Raw genomic sequence first — 22655 nt, 5'->3', positions numbered from 1 at the left:
CAGACAGAACACTTGAGTTGTCTACATGTAATTACTTTCATTATAATTTAGCACTCTAAAAGGAACCAGGAGCACTTTTATGTTCAATTATATGAGCACAATTTCCTGGGAACACAAAAATGCAGGGTTAAATTAACTATATTGCATACTGTTTGTTTGATTGTATTACTTGTACTTCTATATAGTGTCCTGCTGAATTGAATCCACAGATGTCAGCTCAAATCTGTACACCAACAATGTCAGCCAGGGAATGTGTTTGGGTGTCCATGCATGTTCGTGTGTATCTGAGGTCATATCTATGTCTGTAACCCTGGTTGTGAGCTGAGCCCACTAGGTCCCTGAGGCTGTGCGCTCCACCTCAGCTCATCAGCTGACCAATGAGGCGCAACAGCAGAATCTATCTTCACTGAGTGAAAGTGAGAGAAAGTGTCAGTGGCGGAGCATATGTGTGGTGGACAATGGCTACTTGGGGAGGGGGGGGCAGAGGATTAAACTGGGCAAATGAGTGGCAGTGGACAAGAGAAAGAAAAACATTTTTGTCCAGAATGGAAAGGGGAACATTGAAACATAATCATGGCTGTATACTTAATAGATAAATATTTGCAGCATACATGTCATGTCAGTGATGGAGACTGAAGGTCCCTCCATTTCTTGCATCTCCGTCTGAATGCTGATCTCGTACTGGCTGCTGGGAGTGAGGTCATAGAAGCACTGACGGGAAGCACTACCTCCCAGGCTCACTTCCTGCCTTTGACTATCTGCAAATAAAGTGAGCAAAAAGATAAGTTAATTTCTTTACCTTTCAAACTGTACACGTCTCCATCTTCAGCAATGGTCTACCACATATACTGGCATTGTATAACAATCTGCTCAGATCATCTGGAGTTTGAAACTGACTTTTGAAATGAATCGTTGATTATCTGCACTATGTAACAACATCTTAACATTATTAATAACCAAAACATTAAACTTGAAATCAACTTAAACTATTTTGAGTACATTTTTGGAAACAATTACATTTTCATCTCAACAGACTCATTTGGATGAAAAATATAGCCATGGAAACAGATTGTGATACATCAAACTCATTCTTTCTCCATATTTACCTCACTTAACTGAAAGAAAATTAGGAGGCAAACTGCAGCTTACACAACTTTACAAATTCATGGCACCCAAAAGTTGGTTAGCTCAAAAATTCTGAAGTTAAAAAGACTGCAGGAAAACATTATTATATCCACAGAAGATGAAAAGTTATATCATCGATTTCTTCCCCCCTTCTCTTGTCAATTTCCTTTGGATTGCAGAGTGCAAACACTTTCAATTTAGCATTTGCTGTGAGAAGCTGAAGTGGGTGAGCATTGGGGAATCTCACGTATGAGAATTCGAGAGAATTTGTTTTTTGAAGCCAAAAGGAACAAACAGAAAACTGGAAGCGCACATGCAGGCACTCTAATAGCTGTCATTTGTCAGTTTCATTAGTCTAATTTTATTTCCTAATGTGTCTCTCGTCTAAGAGAGTGACAAATTAGCCCCTCCTCCAGAGGAAACAGCCATAGATAATGAAGTTTAGGGAAACAGCTGTTGCTGAGCGGCTTGCTCTTCTCCATCTGAGAAGGTGTTTCAGCAGCTGGTTGGCTCTGCGTGGATTAAACCAAATCTCTAAACTCCAGCTAGAATAACCAACTACTGATCAGACAAGAGGGAGAGACAGATAAACAAAAAAGGCATGAGAGGGAAGGAAGACGGAGTATCTTCTTACAGTATACCTCCTTTGCTGTCTAAGATTAATATTTGGTGTTAATTTTTCCCTTTAAGTGGATGTTACGTCCCCATTAACTGTCTGGAGGAAGTTTGGAGTAACAGAAGGTTAACAAAAATAAAAAGTAAAGAAGCATGTATTAAAAAAAAAAAAAAAACTGCTTGAACAACATGCACACTGAAGGGTCAACAGTAATTAGAGGCAGCACTCCGGCTGCCAAATGGCCCACTTGGTCTGTCCCCTACGTTGCCCAGGCTTCATAGTCTGGGCCTGATGTCCCAACTGGGCGCAGGTGGTCTGCCAACCCACAGGAGGCACAAATGGCAAGAACAGGACCAAAAAAAGAGAGAGGTAAAAACAGCACAACGGCTGTAACACTCCCTCCCATTACACTAAATGCCCAACACTGTGACAACGATGCCTCGCCATCCTGGGCAGGAACAGTAACAGGCTCTGCCATTTTCAGCTCTTCTACTCACTAAGAAGGGGCAACCCGTAAAGGACAGCACCATAGGCCCGCTCAGGGTTTTGATCACAGGCTGTGCACACCTCTGGATCATGTTGGTGTCACGGCATTATGATCAGATTTCCAATTTGGAGCATCAGCAACTGCAGGAGCAGGTTGTGATGAAGTCATGGGGAAATGGGATGTGAACAGGAAAACTGAGAATAGAGCGCACATGCACAACCACCTGGATTATTTCTCCATAAATCGGCTCATTCTACATTATACATCGTGGCCGTATTATTACCCGGAACACGCATTAGCTTGTAGCCAGTGTTTCTATGCAGACATCACTTAAGTCACGGTCTAACTCCTCATCACTCACAGCTGAATACAGGTCTGTCTGCTTGCACATAATGTCCGGATCCTTGTGTGTGTTGTGTCTGAAGCGGTGGAGTACTTCTTCTAAATTTGCGGCCAATTTCTTTGTCGAAAGTGCGGAAATAATGCCAACAACTTAAATAAATCCCCCCCAGGACCCTCCCCGTCCCTCTCTCTGTTACCTGACAGCAGCTGGAGGTCTCTCCTCTCTGTCTCTTCTTTCTGATGGAGCTACCAAACTCAGCTGTTTCTGTCTAAGATAACGTTTTGTGTCGGGCTTTAATACAAGCTAGGCTAATGGACGTTAGCATTAGCCAGTTAGCTTACGTTACAAGCTAACTGCGCTGTTTCTTACCTTGCTATTTTTTAAGTATTTGTTCTCAAATTTCTAAATCCTTTTTTTCTTATTCTTCTTTCTTTTCCTTTCTGATCACCGGACTGATGCTGACCGGACATTTTCCTACCGAACTTCAGACAACAGAGAACAGCCTAGCATAGCAACAGTAACCAAGGGGGGCGGGGCTTAGCGAAGGGTCGGTGGCCAAACCATTTGGTGAGGGGGGGGGGGTCAAACTTTAATGGGTGAGTTTGACTTGCATTAGCCCAGTCCATTACTCCTAACCAATCAATTAAGCTAACCGTGTTCCCGTGCATCGAAAATCAAACCGAGTCTCTCTGGTCTGATCTCTTTTCTAGTCCTGTTTACCATTTGTGTACTATCCGCTTTTCCTTGCTGTAGCCCACTCAGTCTTCACCAATTAATCATCTGACCCTACCGGGAATTGAACCTGCGATTTCCTTATTGCGGGGCCGCTGCGCTAACCACTACGAAACAGAGATATTATATTTTTTTTATTTATTTTTTATTAAAATGTGATATATATGATAGATATCTAATTATTTATCCTGAGGGAAATTCACTTACATACATCGCTCACACAACAGACAAACAATAAGACATACAGAGACACGCTGCCTCACCTTTACACTACAATGTGCTTTACTTCCCAACATGACAGACACACAGCTCGTTTTTGTAGAGATCAGATGATGAAAGGTTCACAAACAAACACAAAATAGGCTCAACAATGGGGAACTATATTGAAATGTATGTTGATACTCATGTTTAGCACATGAGCTATTGTGCTAAAACAGCTGGTGAATATCCACACAGCTCCACTTTAGGGGATCCGACTGCAGGTCTTTGGTCCTTACTCTCTCATTCACACGTCCCGTGGCCGCTGCGCAGTGTGACCGGCCTGAGCATTCCCCTTTAAGCAGGTGGCCTTGTGGGTAATGTGTGACGTAGTCAGCACGTAGCCATGTTGTGTTGTGTGTATGCTTGCAGAGAAGCATATATGTATTTCTCTCCAGTGAATGGTGTGAGAAGTAACACCAGCTGTAGCCGCTGTAAGCTTTATAGTCAGTGTGATGAAACTCCTAAAAGTACTGTGCTGTGATGTTGGAAGGAAGAAAAGGAGCTGAATAAAGCCGGTCCATGTGTTCAACTTATAGTGGCCGAGAGGTGCAAACCAACATTACAAAATTTGAAATACTTTTACAAACACCGATACAAATTGATATAGAGTACAATAGCACTGGGACTGTTTCCAGTCATTATTACTCCGCTGTACAGGCATTCTCATAACCGTGGGCACAGGTGAGATGCTTTCTATAAACAGACACAAACCACGATGCCAATTTTGATTCATAGATAGATAATGTGTTGCAGGACATAAAGCATAAAATACATATCTAAACAAAGCCTTGTTTCACGTTGCTTCCATGGAGCAAGGTGTTGTTTGATCGAGCTGTTAACGCATCAGAAACACACATCATGCCACCAAAGCATTTGCCAGCAGACTCTTATTTCAGTGGTTGCACAATAAATGGGAAGATTCAGATAAATGTAAACGATACAAAGTAGAGGTAATATGCAAACACAGAGTAGGAAGCTTGTGTGTAGGAAATATTTATGCCTGGCAACAGCCGTGTCTCCCTTCCAGTTGCAGAACTATCTGTGTTGGCAGGGCCAAATAAATGATTAAATAAACAAACAAATGATAATCTGTAACTCTACTGTTAACGAATAAAATGCGCTTGTACAACTTTTGTGTAAAAGCAATATCACACCCGAGTTCGTGCTGTTGTGATTATCTGTCGCCTCATGCTTATGACAGAATCACACCAGTGCTGATATTCAGCACAACAGCACTCCCTCTTAAGTATCCTATTCTAATTCTACTCATTTTTACCACTAGTCTTATATTTTCCCCTCTGTATCTCTCAAGATCCATTGTATTTTGTATTGTAAAAAGTGCAAATGTGCTTATCGGAAGTTTCTGTATATAAGGAAAATGTAAATAAAGTTTAAAAAAAGAATTTGATGGAGTGCATGTATAACAATGGATAGTGATCGAGTGATGTTTTGCCCATTTTGTGGCAAACACATGAGCCGCTTAATGCGTTTTTTTGGTGTGGTCAGTTTTTCGAGGTTTTAAATGGCGCAGACCAGATGGAATGTGTTTGCCACAAAACATCACTCCTTACCCTGTCCATAAAATACATCGAACTCCAACTGGCCGTGTTGCATCCTGTCATCATTTCCAGCTCAACCCCAGATTGGGGCATTCCCTTTCTGGTTTGTTTCGGGGAAAGTCCCAAAACAAATGTACGAACCCGAAACAAATTTACAAATCCTGAAACAAACCGGTAAGGTAATGCGCAAGAGGATGTTTTGCCGCAAAGCCACCAATGTGAAAGTCCACTTCCATGAAACTTAGACATGGTAGTGGTACGACTTTTAGAACCTGCTGAACAGAAAACCCCCAACCTGTTGTGTATTCATTCACCTTTTCTCATTATCCTCTCAGAGGCTTTGGGAGAACGTGAAAAATCCATTACCACTACATCTGGTTCTGCCTCGTATGTGGACTTTTATCTCTGGAGGACATGTATTAACAGATCAATTTGCACTAAGGTTTTAATTAAGGTTTTTTAATATATGTTCCATCCATGATTCAAAAGTAAAGAAAAAATATTGGCTCGAATATAACAAAGAGGAGGTTTAAGTTTGTTATAAATAAATTTAAGAGATTAGATTAAAGTTTGATTAGTCGAAAATTTAGTTGATTTATCCATTTATTTCTTTGTTTTTCTAATGAAAAATCTAATTTCTGCTCTTTCTTTTCTTCATCTACCTGCCTTTGATTGAATAACTCAGCATTCTGCACAACAAATGGCAAAAGGTCACACCGTAATTTCATTTGACACCATGACATATTGTCAAAGCAGTTTCCTCTTGTTTCCTACTGTTGCATATAAAGGAGGGGTTGTGTGCATGTTATTCCTTGCTTCCTTTCTTCAGAGCAATAAATTTATGAAAAAACCTGTACCATGTGAGAATGACAGAAACGCAGCAAGAACACTTATTTCCTCAGAGGTTCTTATAGATATTAATTCAGATGATTGTGAAAGGAATAAGGGGAGACCAGGTTCTCATTCAGTACCTCTTCCAGTACCTCTTTAAATCCCATTAGATGTAACCAGCACAGATGTGACCGAGACATGAGATGACTCAACTTTGCATTATTAATAAATGAAGGAGACATTTTCATGAGGACATGCAATAAATCTAAATGGAGATTTACTCAAAGGGGACTGCAGCTGCTTCACCAAACATCTCAGCTCTGGTAAAATATTTTCCACCAAATTTCAGTCCAGTTACTTGGCTGGACTTCTTTCAAAAACAATATGCGACGATGCAACATGTTGGGACACAGAACTGTTGATGACAAGCATGGACAGTTTGTGTACATGCACTCTATAATTACCACTTTTTCTCTCTTAGTTTGCCTCCATGAACCTAACAGCAAGTAAAAGATGTTACCAACACCACCTCTCAGCAAGCACATAAAGCTGCACTTTGTGACCTAATCAGTCAATTGAGTTCACGCTTGGAGCGAGGTGGTTGTCTGAGTACTCTCAGCACAATAAGAGCAAAGTACTTACTGAGTGTAGACTGTATGGACACTCTGTATGATGTAGCTTGTAGAAGAGGCTGCCACTGGATACACATGCTGTTGGATCGCACCTGGTAGGTTGACAAGCCAGAGATGCCGAGGAACACTGGAGAGACAGTACAGTAGATAAAAAGAATGATTAAATAATCATTGATTTCTAAGCTCCTTTTTTGTGTTTTCATGCAAGACTCACTGATATTTAGTGGGGGGCTTTAGTGGTAATTGCCCAGTTACCACCCAAAGATCAGAGTAAAAGGAGAATAAACTATGGTGGACAATATGGAGATCCTGCAATCAGTCAGAAATGACCCCTGTGTGTATGTGTGTGTGGTCGTGTTGCATCCATCTGCCTTCACAAGTTTCTCACATTCAATTTCCACCAAGTAATTTCTGTATTTTCCTTCTGCTTGTGTTTCATTCTGTAATCTTTTCACAGTGGAAGCTCAATTCTCCTTCTTGTAGACCTCAAAAAAACATGTCATACACATCATGGGAAAATTTTTTTTACAAAATCTCTATCTAGATTATTGAACACCCTTCACTGGTGCTGCAGAAACTGGATTTTTGCTGTAACATTGAAACATTTTTACCTAAATACAAATTACAAATTATATATATATATATATCTTTTGGGAGCAGCTTCATTTCAATCAATGTTCTCAAGGTACCAAGAATTACTTTCTCCAGTACATTCTACTATGTTTTATTTATTGGTGCAAACATGCCAGTTGGCTCTTATGGTAAGGCAGTAATGAATGCAGTGCACCCTGGGAAATATATTACTGTATCGCCTTTATTAGAGTTGAGAAATGACAGAAAAAATCTCCTTAATAAATCAGATTCTCGCCACAGTAAAGTACAAATATGGACAATGATATTTGACTATGCCCTATATAATATGGGAAAATATCATATATCAGAGAATCAATGCATTGACTTTTTAGTGTGAGTACATGTTTTGTCCAATATTTTGTGATGTAATTTCATCTATTTGTGCTCGGCATTTAAAAAACTAACTACGAAGTAGCATACATTACAATATGCACAAATAAGTCCCTAGAAAAGTGTGGAAAGAGCAATGTGTATAAATGACTTTTGACTTCTGTAATATTGAAAGCATTGTTCTTTTTTATTATTATTTTTTTATGAAGGACATGTGCAAGGGACATTAATCATATAGAGAATATGAAGAGATGGTTCACCAGATTGAGTCGCTAATTTCCTCATTAAGTCCCATTTGTAAATTCTGGACTTTGTGTAAATCCATGAATAATCCTAAATATTCTCCAAAGTTAAGGGGAAATAGTTTTCCGGAAAGAAAAGTTAAACATCTATATTTGTTGTGTACATAAATGTGCATGAGAATTTTATGAGATGTTAATAATTCAAGTACATTTGTTTTCATCCCACTATTTGACAAGTTCCCTCTGATCAATCAAATATTAAACCTAAATGACAACAGCAGATTTTAACTTAAGCACTGATGTAGGATTTTTCCTAAAATTGCACAAGTTGAATCGCACACAAACAGAAGCTGATTAAGCCAAAAGGGCATAAATGTTTGGTGATAGATAATGACATAGAAATATTCTGAGAGCTTGCCAGAGCGGGTTCAAAGAAAGAATCAGATTTATACACTCTGTGCTCTACAAAGATGATGTCAACTTCTCCCCTTCACCTGCACCAGGTTTTACTGCACCCACTGATGCCAAATTCATAAGCTTATAGGGCTATACTCACTGCCTGACTGGGAAATATTTATAGCCTTCTGTTTGCTACAGTCTCAATGGAAATTAGAGTGTATGGTATCAGCAGGCAGTTAATATGCATGTTGTACTGTTCCCACTTTCCTAAAACCAGTTTATTTTCCTGCTGCTGCCTCTGCTGTCTCCTCATTCTTACAATCACACTCCTTTGTGACAATTTCAAATTATGATTATAAAAACACTGGTGATGTCTTCATTGTATTCATTAAACTTTGAAATGACATCTTCATATCAGGTATGACCTTTCAAAAGTAGATTCCATTTAAAATTATATTTGCTATATTAAATGTAGAAAACTGTTTTGTTAAACATTTGTCTGAACAAGCTTGCATTTGAAGGACAAAACAAAATTCTAACTTACAATAAAGTGTGAGGGTCAGTGGACATCTTTTTTGTACATATGGACACTTACATGTTTTTGCATTCACAAGCCTTGGTTCACTTTGTCCTGCAGGGTAGGAAGATGTCACTTGAATGCTGTATTCTGTCCCACTCAGTAGATTGAGAAGGAGCATTGAGTTCACATCTTCGCCCACAGTTGTCTCCAAAACTGGTCCTGGTACTGAGAAAGAGACACACATTTTCATACATATACACAGAGACAAAAGACAATAGGTTTAAAAAAAATTCAAGATCAGCATTATCCTTACCATCTCCAACCTACAGGGAAATCGTTAAATGAGTTGAAGGCTTTGTGCATATTTGTGTGCGTGTTACATTAAGTGGGTTAATATCTAATTCAAATTCCTTTGTTTCTCCAAAAGAAAAAAAAAACCTGTAGCTGCAGCACCACAAAGTAAAGAACAAGGTAAAGATATTACATAAAAAAGGGATGGAAGGTCAAAGGAAGGGAAACAGTGAAATAAATAGTAAGTAGTAAGTTCTAAGTTATTAAGCATACTATGGCTGCACGTCTTTCATCAGTGTCCGTTTGTGTGAATATGTAGGCATTCATGTGAGAAGATTCTCACCGGAGAAAACAGCAGCCAGCTGATTTTTTTTTTCTCTAAAGTCAGATTACTGCAGTCAGCTTGAAGCTGGACCCTCAGACGCAGTAATCGTGTTTAAATGAGTAAAAACAGGCATGAAAATAATAAAGACTGGGGCCTCATTTTGGAAACATAAAACAATTAACACAAAGAAAGCAGAAGAATAAGAATAAGTGGTCTTTTGTTGATGCTCCTAGACAATAACTAAATGGGGAAGGGAAATGTACTATTTCAGTTCAGGATTACGGACATTTCCTGTGATGCTTTGAGCTTAAAAGAAAAACTAAGAAGTCTCTTTTCGGAAAGCTAAAGCACCCTACAAATGATTAGTCTGTTTTAGATGAGCCTGTGTTACAGGGCAAAGCACTCACAGAATGGAAAAAACATACTCGTTTACCAATTAACAGTTATCTTCCAGTGTTTATGCATGAAGGGGTAATTTTGTGTAATGGAGACAAAGACTTTAATTGTCTCCGTCTGTTACTTTTTGTATTTCCAACTAACAAAAACAATCACAAAAAAATAGACTGAGGAAAACTACCACAATCTCTACCTTTCACATGCCATCCCCAAAAGTCTTATTTTGGGATTATTGCGTGATTGTACAAATTATTTTAGGAATGGCATTATTTTTGTCCTCTCATTGTGTGTCTGTGTGTGTACAGGTACCATAAATGGGGTGGTAGACAATCTTGTAACCATCTGTAGTAGAATGAGGTGGATCCCAGGTGACCCTGAACCGGTCGTACCACTCCTCTGACACACGGACGTTTCCAGGAGACAGGAGGGGTACTGCCACAAAACAGGACAAAATCCCACTTAAATAAATAAAAGGGCCAAACATTGAAATATATGAACTGCTGAAGACATTAATCAAATCTGTAATGTTGAGGACAAGTGCAGCCATCTGTTCTGACTTTGCATTATTTACAGAGTATCATTGAAATTCTTTTAACTGAAAATGCCTGACAGGTTATCATATTAACTACAGCACATTTTGGCCAGCACCAAAAAGGGAGATTTAATACCCAGCTACAATATAATTTATGACTTTTGTTTTTCATTGCTATTGAAAACACAACAAAGTCACAGACAGGGCACTGTAATTACTTTGTTGACAAATTTCTGTTAACAAATTGTGAATAATTGCAGCACTTCAAAGATATAGTTATATTTTCTGTTTGTTTCAGTGCCAGCTCAGGTTGAATTTGTGTTATCACAGAGTTGTAAATTGCTATGGAGCCTGATTTAGATGTGATGACAGTTTTCCTGCCTAAACACATAAAATCAAATCTCACTGTACATGAAATGTGTCTTGGTTCTGATTTATAGCCCTGCTGCTTTCAAGCTGAGAGGAACATTTTTATCTCCAATATGCTGAGCCATAGCACCCTCATTTCAAGAGATGACATATTTTGTGTGACACTTCAGTTGTCTGTCCGGTGATGAGACAATCGCTATTGTTCACGTGGGGGTAATCAGAGGAATTCATTAGAGCTGATATAATTTAATCATCTCATTAATGAAAAGAGCTGCTGTAATTGTGAAAAGTCTTCATGAAGACAGTAAAAAGCGCATCTTTGTTTGTCATCACTTTAATTTGCATTCTGCTTCAGGGAAAGAAACAAACATGAAATTAATGTAATGCAAAAGAACAGTCTGCTCGCAGAAATGCAATCCATTTTCATTAGCTTTTAGTTTTATCAGATGTATTCTTCTCTAAACTGAGAGCTGATGTTGTGTGATGAAAATTGAGAAAATGAGAATGGTTAATTGGATTGTGCGCATGAGTGTGTGTTTGTGTGTGAGAGAGTTTGTAGAGCCTACATGTGGCTCCCAGGGAAGACACACTGATCCCGTCTTGTCCGTCCGTGTACACTGGTGTGACTGTCACTTTGTACTGGGTGTTTGGTAATAAAGACTGAATCACAGCCCTCCTTTGGCCACCTGGAACTAAAACCTACACACACACACACACACACAAAGCAATCATGACTAGTGCTCACTTGGGACTTACCACAAAAACCAAAATAGATAAATGATTTATTTGTAAGAAACACACAGGCACAGTCTGCATTATTTTGAACATTTTGAGGAAGGACTGAGGCCAGATTTAATTTGGAAAAACAGAGCATCTGTTGAATAGCGCAATAGTTCACGAGTTCAGTTTTGTCAATGAAGGCATTTGAGGTCAACATTGAGTTAGAAACAAGGGGAAAATCCCATTACTGCTGTGAGCTCAATTCATGTGTCAAGTATTCTTTCTGTGCATCATAATTTAACCCTTGTGAAAGTGTTTTTTCATCTAAATAATATTTTGATTATTAAAATCCAAAAGGGTCAAGCAGCTTAATACAAACACTTCCACATAAACATAATAGCCCACTTAGAATATTGAAAATAATGGACAAGAAATTTTAATTGGAAAAAAAATAACTAATAATCCAGATGTTTCTATTTTATAATATAATTAAATCCAAATATACTTCCAAATTCCACTTGAGAGTAGATGCCTCACCTCAGTCAACACCTCACCAGCATAAAGAACAAGCTCACTCAAAGTCCACTTTCTTTCTTACCCTGGAGCTTCCAACTTCATCACACGGTTTATTAATTCAATGCTCAACAGATGAGAATTGTTCTCCAACAGTAGGATATTGAAGTTTTCTAAAAACTTGTGGCCCATGCTGGCTTTAATGTTTTCTTTCATCACAACCGTGTAAAAGAGTATTTTGAGAGCTGCACAACAACAAAATAAGTGGACCCAAAAAAGACATCACAGATTCGCTTTGCTCTGCTGATGCTGATGCTGATGCTGCTGTGTGTGTGTGCGTTTGTGTGTGTTTGCATGTATGTGCATGTGTGCGTGTGTGTGCATGCATCATGAGCAATTGTCAGTGTGAGAAACAGGAAAAGAAAGTACGATAGCAAGGGGAGGGTGGGGCTGGAGAAGAAGACAGACAGACAGTGAAAGAAATAGAGGGAAAGAGAGAGAGAGAGAGACACAGAGAGAGAGAGAGAGAGACACAGAGAGAGCGGGAGAGAGAGAGAGAGAGAGAGGGAGAGAGAGAGAGAGAGAGAGAGAGAGGTGTTTTGGGTGAGGCCATGCATCAGGAGGAGCTGTCCATTCTAAAGGAGGTGCTGAAACTCCTTTCCTTGTCAAAGCTGGAGAATGTGCACACATTCATGTGAAATACATAAACACTCTCATGTGTCCACACACAACTATGACTTGAGGACACACTGAACTGTCCATGCTATCTCCTTTGTCCTCGGTCTTGTCCTCGGTCTGTCTCTCACACCCAACATCATCAAAGTACATCCAAACTTGCACAAAGAGGTGAGACCTAAAACAGCTCTAATCGGGTTTAAGCCTTTCGGCTCAATTTCTTGTTTCTCTCTCTTTTTTTTTTTTGCCACTCTTCATTTCTTTTGCTCTTTTCTCTGCTGTCCTCCATCTTTGCTCCGGGTGAGGTAAATAGCTACTGAAAAGATAATGGAATGTCTTCTGGCTTGGCCTGGCCTCTCCATCTTCTACAGCTCTGACACCACATTCGGAAATTAAAACAGGGAGGGAAGTAAGGAAATGTGGTGAGAGAGAAAGCAAGTGGGAGAGAAAACAGAGCGTTAGAAGAAAAGAGAGGCTGTGGATGTGTGTGTACCTCTGTGTGCATGCATCAGTGGCCAGGGTCAGTACATGACACTGAGCTTAAGGGCTCTTACTACAGAGAGAGGCCATGTGGACCGGGACTAAAAGTGTAATCAGTTTTCTGATTGGAGCAGATGACCCAACACTGACCGCTTCAGTTGCCATCCAGTTTGCTGGAGGTGTGAAATAACAACTATCTTCCTCACAACTCCAGTGTGACCTATTCCACATAATTAGTGCTCTTCTATAGTGGCACTTGTGTGTGTTTACATGCATGTTTTCTAAGGCTATGGTGCCTGCAGTGGCAGAAGGTTATAAGTACAGGCCTTTTAAGTACAGGCATTTCATGGGATCTAAAAATAACCTGGAACAGAAAAAAGCAATTGACATCAAAATGACTTGTTCTTGCTCAAAACCTCTAAAGCCAATGCTGTTTGTGATTACTTTTAATCCGTAAATGATTTTGCTTCAACTCACAGATTCCTCTTCATGGTCACCAGTAAGCCCAGCGTAGGAGACCCTGTAGCTCTCCACATGGGGGTCCTCCATCTCCCATGATACCTCTAAGCTCTCTGTGGTCTCATCAATCAGCTGAAGGTTTCTCACAGCCTGACGTCCCACTGCCGTATCACACCACAGACAACAGTCACTGTACCGTGTTACTGATGGATTTATGCATAAACACTGACACTAACTCTTGGCTTAAGCTGCATTTCCTTCAAAATTTTAATGCGGTTTGGTAAATTGAAGATTTGAAAACTGTCAGTGAAAATGCCAGTATGCTTAGAGAAAGTAACTGCTGCTGTCAAAGTGCCAACATGATTCAGTCAGCTGTGATGTGCTGGATGATAAGTATAAAGTTGCAGAAAAATTAAGCTCACACTGAAGTAAAGCCAAGTGTTTCTGTTTTTCATTTTAGTTCCATCAGGCTCAACGGTGGCTTCAAAACCCAATTAAACATGCTTTAAAATTGACGCAGTTCATTTGGATGAAAATCAGCAAGACAGTTCCAAACGCGATGAATCACTAAACTAGTCTTGATTTTTAAAAACAGAGGCAACTTCCTCCGTTTGAGCTGGGAATTTCATTTTAGCATTTGGAGTTGTAAAGAAAACAGATAAAGTTTTATAATAGTAAGCAGGGGCTGAAGTAAGGCAACGGACTGCTCTTAGCTTTTAGCGCTGTGAGTAAAGGACATGCTGTGACTCCATTAGCCATAGCCTGCTCCTCATACAAAACACGATGCAGACAGCCTCTGGGTCACCTCTGAGATAATAGAGTTTGAAATAAAGTCTCAGGGTGAAGCTAACTCGGTAAACACACTTAAAAAAAAAAAGATCTGTGAAATTTTCGTATTAAGGTTGCTTCTGCTTGATAATGTTATCAGTGTTTCAATTTTAGATTAATCAACCAGTCAGGAGAGACTTTTCAAAGCACACAGTAATTATGTTTTTTGTTTCCTGAAACTAGCGACAAAGGCCAAAAACACAGCAACAGAAACTTGCTAAAACTAGAACTAATGTTCTCTGACATTATCCGCATGCACTGGCAACTAGGGAAGAATTTCACATTTCAGTGGCAGAAGATCTTCTAGACAGATGCTTTGGCTTGAACTGCTATTAAAATTTGGCCAGACTCTCTGCAGGGCATTTTTAAAGTGCAAAGTGAACTTAGCTGGCTGCTGCTTGCTGGATATACGCAGCAAAATGAATTAAAGGAGCTTAAGATATTAGCATTGGTAACATTTGGAACAAATTAATTTCATGGCACACTTTTAATCCATCATCCATCATCCATCCAATTACGTTGTGTTCTCAGATTAGCCAATATTTACATGGACAACATTGAGAATGAGCTTGTTTGGACAGCTTTTCTCCTGACATTTTGCAATTTTACTGAAAAGTTACATTGACACTCCTTACCTGTGGTTGTGGGAGCAATTGTTGTTGTCTTGGCCACTGCAGAAATAGAGAGCATAAATTAGATAATTGGATCGAAATTCTTCTCAACTGTTCTCTGCATCAATAGCTAAGGTAATGATACATGGCCAATAGAATCTCTTATTTTGAGATAAACAAACAAATCAATGCAAATAGGCGCACGCCAAGCCGCACTTTGAACCTAGAAATGCTAATTTTGTTATCATAGGAGATTGAGTTGGTCTGTTCCCAGCAGATGATGGCACTTCGGTGAAGATTGCTACTCATGTCACACGCTCATGTCAACATCAGTACAACCAAGGGGATTTTGTAACATCTCTGGAAAAGTTTTGAGACTGGTGTTGAGTTGTGTTGAATTTTTGTAAAAATACCACGATTCTCGGAGTTTGCGGCTAAACAGCTGCACAAGTTGCCCGTTAAACTTACACGTGGTCTCTATAACAGAGATGGTGTCGCTCTCTGACTCATCTTTGAATATAGCTGTCAACATCACTTCATACTCAGTAGATGGGCTCAGACTGGCCAGGGTGTATCTGTTATCAGCTCCAGTCAGGACCACCTAAAGAAGACAAACAGACCCACACAAACACAATAGTTTATGTCTCACATTTCACTGGCTAATGTTATAAAGATGTCACCTTTGTGCTTGTGGTGTTTTATAACCAGTTTTCTACCTCTCTTGTCAAAATTGCAGATTAAGTTGGGTCTTTATAGTGCTGCACTTTCATCCAGCTGGAAACTAGGTTTCACTCAGTGAACATCAAGAAGAGTTCTCTGTATTATCAATTTACCTTGGTATTTTCAAGAAGTATAGAATATTTCCTAAAATGTTACGTAGTTGTGGTTGTGACTAAAATGCTGATAACCTTTAAGGTCATGTTCTTCTGCCTCGGATCATAATAAACTGTAATTATGCTTGCCAGAGGAAAATAAGTAGGAGAAGTTTTCTAAGAGATGCTGACGTTTCAAAAAAGATTTGGGCATTAACCGACAGTCTGACAGGTTTATTTACAGTCAAAGTGCAGTAACACCAGACTTTCAAAGCCAAAGCCAAAAGGTTTTAGCAGAGGAAGCATAAAAAAAAAACATAAAAAAAAAACCCCAACAAATTGTCTCAGCTCTCGTAATTTCAGCTATAAAATAGCAGGAAGTGGTGACGCATAGTTTAAAAGGCTTATGTCTGTGAAAAAAAACTTATCATTTTTACATACAACCTCAATTCCCCAAAATTTGGGACGCTGTGTTAAATGTAAATAAAAACACAATGCAATGATTTACAAAGCTCATAAACCCACATTTTATTCCCAATCGAACATAAACAAAATACTAGATGTTGAAACTGAAACATTTCACCATTTCATGGAAAATATTAGCTAAGCAGCAACACATTTCAAAAAAGTTGGAACAAAGTCAACAAAAGGCTGGAAAAGTAATTAGCAAAAATCAAAAACAACTGGAGGAATATTTGACAACTAATTAGGTTAACTGGTAACAGGTCTGTAACATGACTGGGTACAAAAAGTAGCATCTTGGATGGGCAGAGGTTCACCGAACATAAAATCACAGAAAATCAAGAGGAATCTCTGCGTGCAAGGGACAAGGACGAAGGTCAAAACCAGATGCTCGTGATCTTTGGGAATAAAGGCATGATTCTCTACTGGACATCACAGCATGGGCTCAGGAACACTTCCAGAAATCACTGTCTGTGAACAGAATTCACTGTGCAATCCACAAATGCAAGCTAATGTTGTATCATGCAAAGAAGAAGCCAATTGTGAACACAGTCCAGAAATACCACCATCTTCTCTGGGCCAAAGCTCATTTAAAATGGAAACTGTTATGTAGTCAGATTAATCAAAATTTGAAATCCTTTTTGGAAACGATGGATGCCGTGTCCTGCGGACTATAGAAGAGAGGGACCATCCAGCTTGTTATCAGCAGACAGTTCAAAAGCCTGCATCTCTGATGGTGTGGGGTTGTGTTCGTGCCTATGGCGTGGGCAGCTTACAAATCTGGAAAGGGACCATCACTTCAGAAAAGTACTTAGAGAAACACATGCCCATCTAGAAAATGTCTCTTTCAGCCAAGGCCTTGCATAGTTCGGTTAGACAATGCTAAACCACATACTGCATCTATCAAGAATCTGAGTCCTTTCCCCAACAGATAACATTTGGGGCGTCATGAAACAAAAAATCCGGCAGCAAAGGCCCAGGACTGGTGAGCAGCTAGAATCTGGCATCAGACAAGAATGGGACATCATTCCTCCTCTAAAACTCCGGCAACTGGTCTCCTCACTTCTGTGAGACAGTTGCTAAAAGAAGAGGGTATGCAACACAATGGTAAACAATGTTTAATTTTTAATTACATTTTTTTTTAGATGTGTTGTTGCCATCAAATTAATAAATGAATCATTAATAATTCCCATGAAATGTAAAATGTCTCAGTTTCAACATCTGATATGTTGTTTATATTCTATTGGGAATAAAATATGGGTTTTTGAGAATTGCAAATCGGTCTATCCTGTTTTTATTTACATTTCACACAATGCCCCAACTTTTTTTGGAATTGGGGTTGTAGAATTTTTTTAAATATTGTGGTAATTTGAATTGTAGAAATTCACCTTGAAACTCACAACATTTAAATGTATTCTTTATGTAAAGCAAACATCAAACTTGAATAGGGCCAATTACAGACTTAAAAAAATGATAGTTAATACTAGTGAATCAAAAAAGTGGCTTTCCATGAATATACTGTATCAACTTGTGCTGCATAAGTCCAAATGACTAGTTTCATTTGTCCAATACAGAAACGGAACCAAACCCCAAGTTAAGTACAAAGAGGTCATCAGAAATACAGTTTGCCCCACAGAGAGCGACTGTGAAATTACAGTTTATTGTAGATGAGTTAATAACCGGCTTATAAACAGGAATTTGTTCCTTGCTGAGCCCTTCAGGGCACAGTTACGTGCAAATTTCACCAGACATTTTTGATTTCCCATGAGTGCATATTTACTCCTTTTCATTCTCTCCTTTTCCTTTTTGCATTTCTTTTACATTTAGTCAGCCACATTACCATATTGTATAGCATTGTTTTCTTCATGCAGAAAACAACATTACCCTCAGAGGTACCTGCCTGATTAAAGACAGTCAATTCAACATTTTATTGAAGAGCGCAACAAGACCCAATGACTGTTTTGAAAAGATATCAGGATGCCAGTAAAATAAATGAATCTTGTCTCATCTGTGTAATGCATAAAAGGAACCAAAACTGATGTGAATATCTCAATGATCAAGCTTTAATCGCTCTAATTCTTTCACCCTCTTTGTCTGTTTCTGTGTGTGTGGATGCATGTGTGTGCGTATATGTTTATGGTAGGTGGGTGAAAGACAGAGAAAAGCCCCTTCCCTATTCTGTATTGACGGCATTATCAGCCCACCTCTCCAGGTCCCCAGAGTGTTATTTTCGGCTCTGATGGTGCTCAGGAAAGCACGCTCGCACAACACACTTTTACAGAGGGGCTCTATCGTTGCCTCCCAGCTGCCTCTAAACCCCAGGTCACGGTAATAAAACACCCCAGCCATTAATTTCTAGATTTATTCAACCTGTATTTATACTCAGCCATGCCAGGGGTTTTACCAGCTACCAGTAGATTGGTTAGACTTATATGCAGGTCTATAGAGTACATGCTTCCTTTATCTGGGCCAATGGAGAGCAGCCACTTCTTCCTCTGGAAATAGAGATAGTAAGTAGACCTCTGGCTGAATGAGAAATTCTGATTCCATGGAGGTTATTTTATCTTTTAAGGCTAAAATATTAATTTTATAGCTGTAATATTTGTCAGCTTTGGAAGAGAAAATCCAAACTTGCAGTGGGAGCATGGAGTACATGTTCAGAGACGTCTGACTTAAAGTTGTGGCTCTGTAGTGTTGTCAACATAATCTATTAGGATAAGCTTCACTGTCACATTTCAGTTTGTGTTCTTGAAAGCTGTGTCTAAAGAAAACACCCGACATAAAGTATATTAGTGGCACTTACTTCTTTAGTGTCGCCACCTGTTAACGGCGCCCAGGAGAGTCTGTAGAGGATGATGTCATTGGCTGAGTGATCCCAGCTGACCTCAAAGCTGTCTGTGCTGACATCGCTGGAGCGTAGATTCAAAGGACCAGGAACTGGAGCTGAGTCAGGGAGAGACATCACTGTTTCCTTTTCTTTTTTAAACCTCAAGTGTATAGTATACAAAAGCAAATAATAAATACAATATAATAAATAATACATATTGCGTGTATATATTAAAAAAAAAAAATTAATTCATCATTCAAATTATCAAGAATATTTTCAGTGTTCAACTTTTTCAAGTAAACCTTACTTTCAATTTGTGCATAAATGCTGTCTAGTGTTTAAACGGCTGCTTCCTTGATTCTACAGAACAATTTGTTGCACAAGTTTCTCTGCTGAAAAATGACCTTGGTTACAGTTTACAACAGCACAGTGGAATGGCAGCATTTTAATGCAAATTCAAATCAAGCAGCTACCCCACATTTCCTACTCCCTCACTGAAAAGTCTTAAAAAAGTTGGTGACACTACGTCTCTAGAACCAGGTCTGCTGAACAAAGTTTGTGAGGAGATAAATAAAAATCCACATTGCCCTTTAGAGTGAGGAGTTTAATAGTTGGTTTCTAGAAATACATTTTATTCAGCTGACTCAGCACTGAAGCCAAACTGCTTGTTGCTTACAGGGATATTCCTTCAAATCAATATTTGTCAGCATGACAGAATGCCCAGGGACTGTGAAATGACCTTTTAATGTGACAGTGCTATTATGTTGAGGGGTAAATGAGATGAGCAAGTTCCCAAAACAGCAAAGGGACCAGTAAAGGGTAATAAAATCCAACACTATTTGACATGAAGACAAAAACTATGCGGCTTCTAATTTTCCGAAAATACAACTATTTTTAAGAAACTGAGACAATACTGTCCTCAGCAGAGACAAAGAATAGAAAAATACCTCAGAGGAAGACAATTTGGACAAATTTGCAAAGGGGGCAACATCGCTCATCTGCATCGGCCCACATCTAATCTACAGGCTTGCAATGAGTCTACTGACTACTGCAACTTCTAGTGATAGTTTCTTACTGGTTGTGAATCCATCCGTGAGGGGCTCTGACTGGCCGTTGTCATACAGGGCAAAGATGGCCACCGAGTACTCCATCAGAGATGACAATTCGCTGAGGTCATAAGAGCTCACTGGACCGACCTCCACCTATAGGGTGCGCACAGACACACGAATCAACACAACCTACCAACCTACAGCTTTGGGAATGGGAATATTTTACTTTCTTCTTTACAATCGGGAGAACTTGAATAGAAGGTAAAACCGAGTAACTGTGCCGGTGCTTCCAAAAGAATAACCTTCGGCAGCTGCTCATATTCTTTGAACACATTGGACAAGGTGCTAATATCTACCTGCAGGTAATATCTCTCAAACTTGCACATGCGCATACAACGCCTGTGTAATTAAAATATCCCCTGTTCGCCGCAATGATTTCTCCCTGTACTCATTAGTAGCCATTTAAGTCTGACCTTTTAATGTTGAAGAGAACAGTCCCTGCAGCTAATGTCCTCTTTTCCCCAATCTTCTTTCTTTTGTTCCTTCTCTCCTTCCTTCTCTCTGATACAAATATTGTCAAACATAATTCTATCATGTGAAACTCAATTTCACGGAGTCCAGCATGTCACCGCACCTCCTCTGTGAGCAGTTCATCTGTCTTGACCCACATGATTCGGTAACCTTTAACTCCACTGGGCGCTGGGTCCCATCTGATGTGTGCGGAGTTATGGGTGATGTCAGAGAACTGGAGGTTTCTGGGAGGACTCAATGGTACTGAAAGCAGAGAGAGAACAAATGTTTCATGTGTGTTCATTGAATAAATCCTTTGAACTTTTGACCTTGAGAGTGAGAACATTTTTGAGGAGAGAGGATGTTTTGTTCAACCCAGACTTCTGTTTGCAGTTTTTTTTTTTTTTTAACTTGTCTTTGCAGGAAGGACGAAAAATTAGGATTAGGTTAAATTTAGAAAACTAGTGTCAGAATTAGGGCCTTTATGAGGTTAAAAGACGTTTGTTTGTGTGTATAGCTCACATGTAGTTTCCTGGTTTGTAATGGGGTCGCTGGTTTCCTCTCCATACATGGCGTAAACACTGACAGTGTATTCAGTGTGAGGGATCAACCCATCCAGCTCCACCTCTGTCACTGCGTCCGATACCTTGACCTGACAAATACGCACGTCACAGAATTTAACATACACGTCTGTACTCTGTTTTGCTATTTAAAATTGAAGTGAAAAAAGAATTTGTTGTTTCAATAAAACTTTTTCTCCTCTTTCTTGCTGCTTTCCTTCTCTCACTACCTCCTTCTCATCCAGGCCTCCATCATCTGTCAGCGGTGCATAAAGCAGCATGTAGCCAGAGACACCATCCACGCTGTCCCATCTTGCCTTCATGGATCCGTAAGTCACATTGGACAGCTTCAGGCCCGTCACAGTGGGGAAAGCAACTGCATATATATACGATCACACACACACAATCAAAGACACAGCACACAATCAGGCAGTGATAATACCAGCAGAGTCTTTCAAATTGGTGTTGATGAAAGTAAAGCTTGCCAATATTGTCAGTTTGGTAGACATGAAAGACAATCTTATTAAAGTCGAGGCATTTATCTGTTGGTATTAAGACGGCTTTATGTTCAACTAGTCTGGATTCCAACTTTTAAGTGACTGTTATAAACTTGTGTGTGTTCTCAGACGTTGGTGCGAGGTTTCACATGTTCAGCGTGCGTGCTTGTACCTGAGAATAAACTTACGGGTTGTTTCTGATCCTCTCAGAGCTTCGCTTGCCTCATTTGCATACACGGCAAACACAGCTAGCTGGTACTCAGTGAGTGAGTTGAGATGCTGCAACACCACTGAAGTTTCATCGCTGTCCACCACAGCCTGGGGTGCAACGGGGAAGACAAAGAAGGGGTGTGAAAGATGGATTGTGGGTACAGAGAAAGGAAATGAGGTGTGGAAGTTGGTGGGAGAAAGGGCAGGGGGACAGAGAATAGCAGGGAAAGTGGGACAATGAACGGGGGGGAAGATGAAAATGAAAAATGGTAGAGAGAAAAAATAGGACAGCAGGGCAGTAAAGAGAGATTGAAAGAAAACGGGAGGGGAGGGGAAAACACAAGTGACTTATTGAATAAGATAAAGCACAAATGTCTCATGCTAAATAATATATTTCATTTTCTAGCGAATGGATGACAGTTGTGATACAGATTAGATGTGGGCTGAGCCAGCTGGAAAGGTCTCCTCACTTTCTGCTCCGGAACCCCGCTAAGAAAAATATTGGACAGTTTGTGTGGTCAAATATTTTTATAAAAATCAAGCCGGCGCCAGGGTACCATTTCGAGCGAGCCTTCATTACCTGTGCGGATGTTGTGGGGAGGTGTGAATGGAGGAATGTGACAGAGGGGTACGGATAAATGACACCACCAGCGTCTCAACGGAAAACTGAGCTCTAAGTACAAATCTGGCAGAAGACCCCCAGATGACACCCTTTGGTGCTGTGAGTGAAATGGGGGTGAAAATTAGAAAGCCCCCCAGGCTAAACTCACCTCTTGAATTCAGTATTTCTGTGTATTACTTTTGCCTCTAAGTTTGTGC

At 39.7% G+C, this 22655-nt stretch overlaps 1 protein-coding gene across 1 annotated transcript in view; it reads right to left on the bottom strand.

Annotated features, from left to right (window-relative positions):
• Positions 1-488: 488 nt before the first annotated feature.
• LOC115044631 (collagen alpha-1(XIV) chain-like) overlaps positions 489-22655 on the bottom strand; it is a 56244-nt gene continuing 34077 nt past the window's right edge. The window contains exons 11-25 of the mRNA XM_029503763.1: positions 21815-21944; positions 21360-21505; positions 21092-21221; positions 20694-20833; positions 20086-20212; positions 18987-19126; positions 15378-15510; positions 14934-14969; positions 13489-13631; positions 11190-11322; positions 10032-10154; positions 8786-8935; positions 6597-6713; positions 612-758; positions 489-493 (exon numbers count right to left, since the gene is read on the bottom strand). Of these exons, the coding sequence (XP_029359623.1) occupies positions 489-493; positions 612-758; positions 6597-6713; positions 8786-8935; positions 10032-10154; positions 11190-11322; positions 13489-13631; positions 14934-14969; positions 15378-15510; positions 18987-19126; positions 20086-20212; positions 20694-20833; positions 21092-21221; positions 21360-21505; positions 21815-21944 (1800 nt within the window). The remainder of the gene's footprint in view (positions 494-611; positions 759-6596; positions 6714-8785; positions 8936-10031; positions 10155-11189; positions 11323-13488; positions 13632-14933; positions 14970-15377; positions 15511-18986; positions 19127-20085; positions 20213-20693; positions 20834-21091; positions 21222-21359; positions 21506-21814; positions 21945-22655) is intronic.

The sequence above is a fragment of the Echeneis naucrates genome, chromosome 6 (assembly GCF_900963305.1).
Source record: "Echeneis naucrates chromosome 6, fEcheNa1.1, whole genome shotgun sequence".
NCBI classification, from domain to species: Eukaryota; Metazoa; Chordata; class Actinopteri; order Carangiformes; family Echeneidae; genus Echeneis; species Echeneis naucrates.
This window is presented reverse-complemented; position numbering and strand designations above follow the sequence as displayed.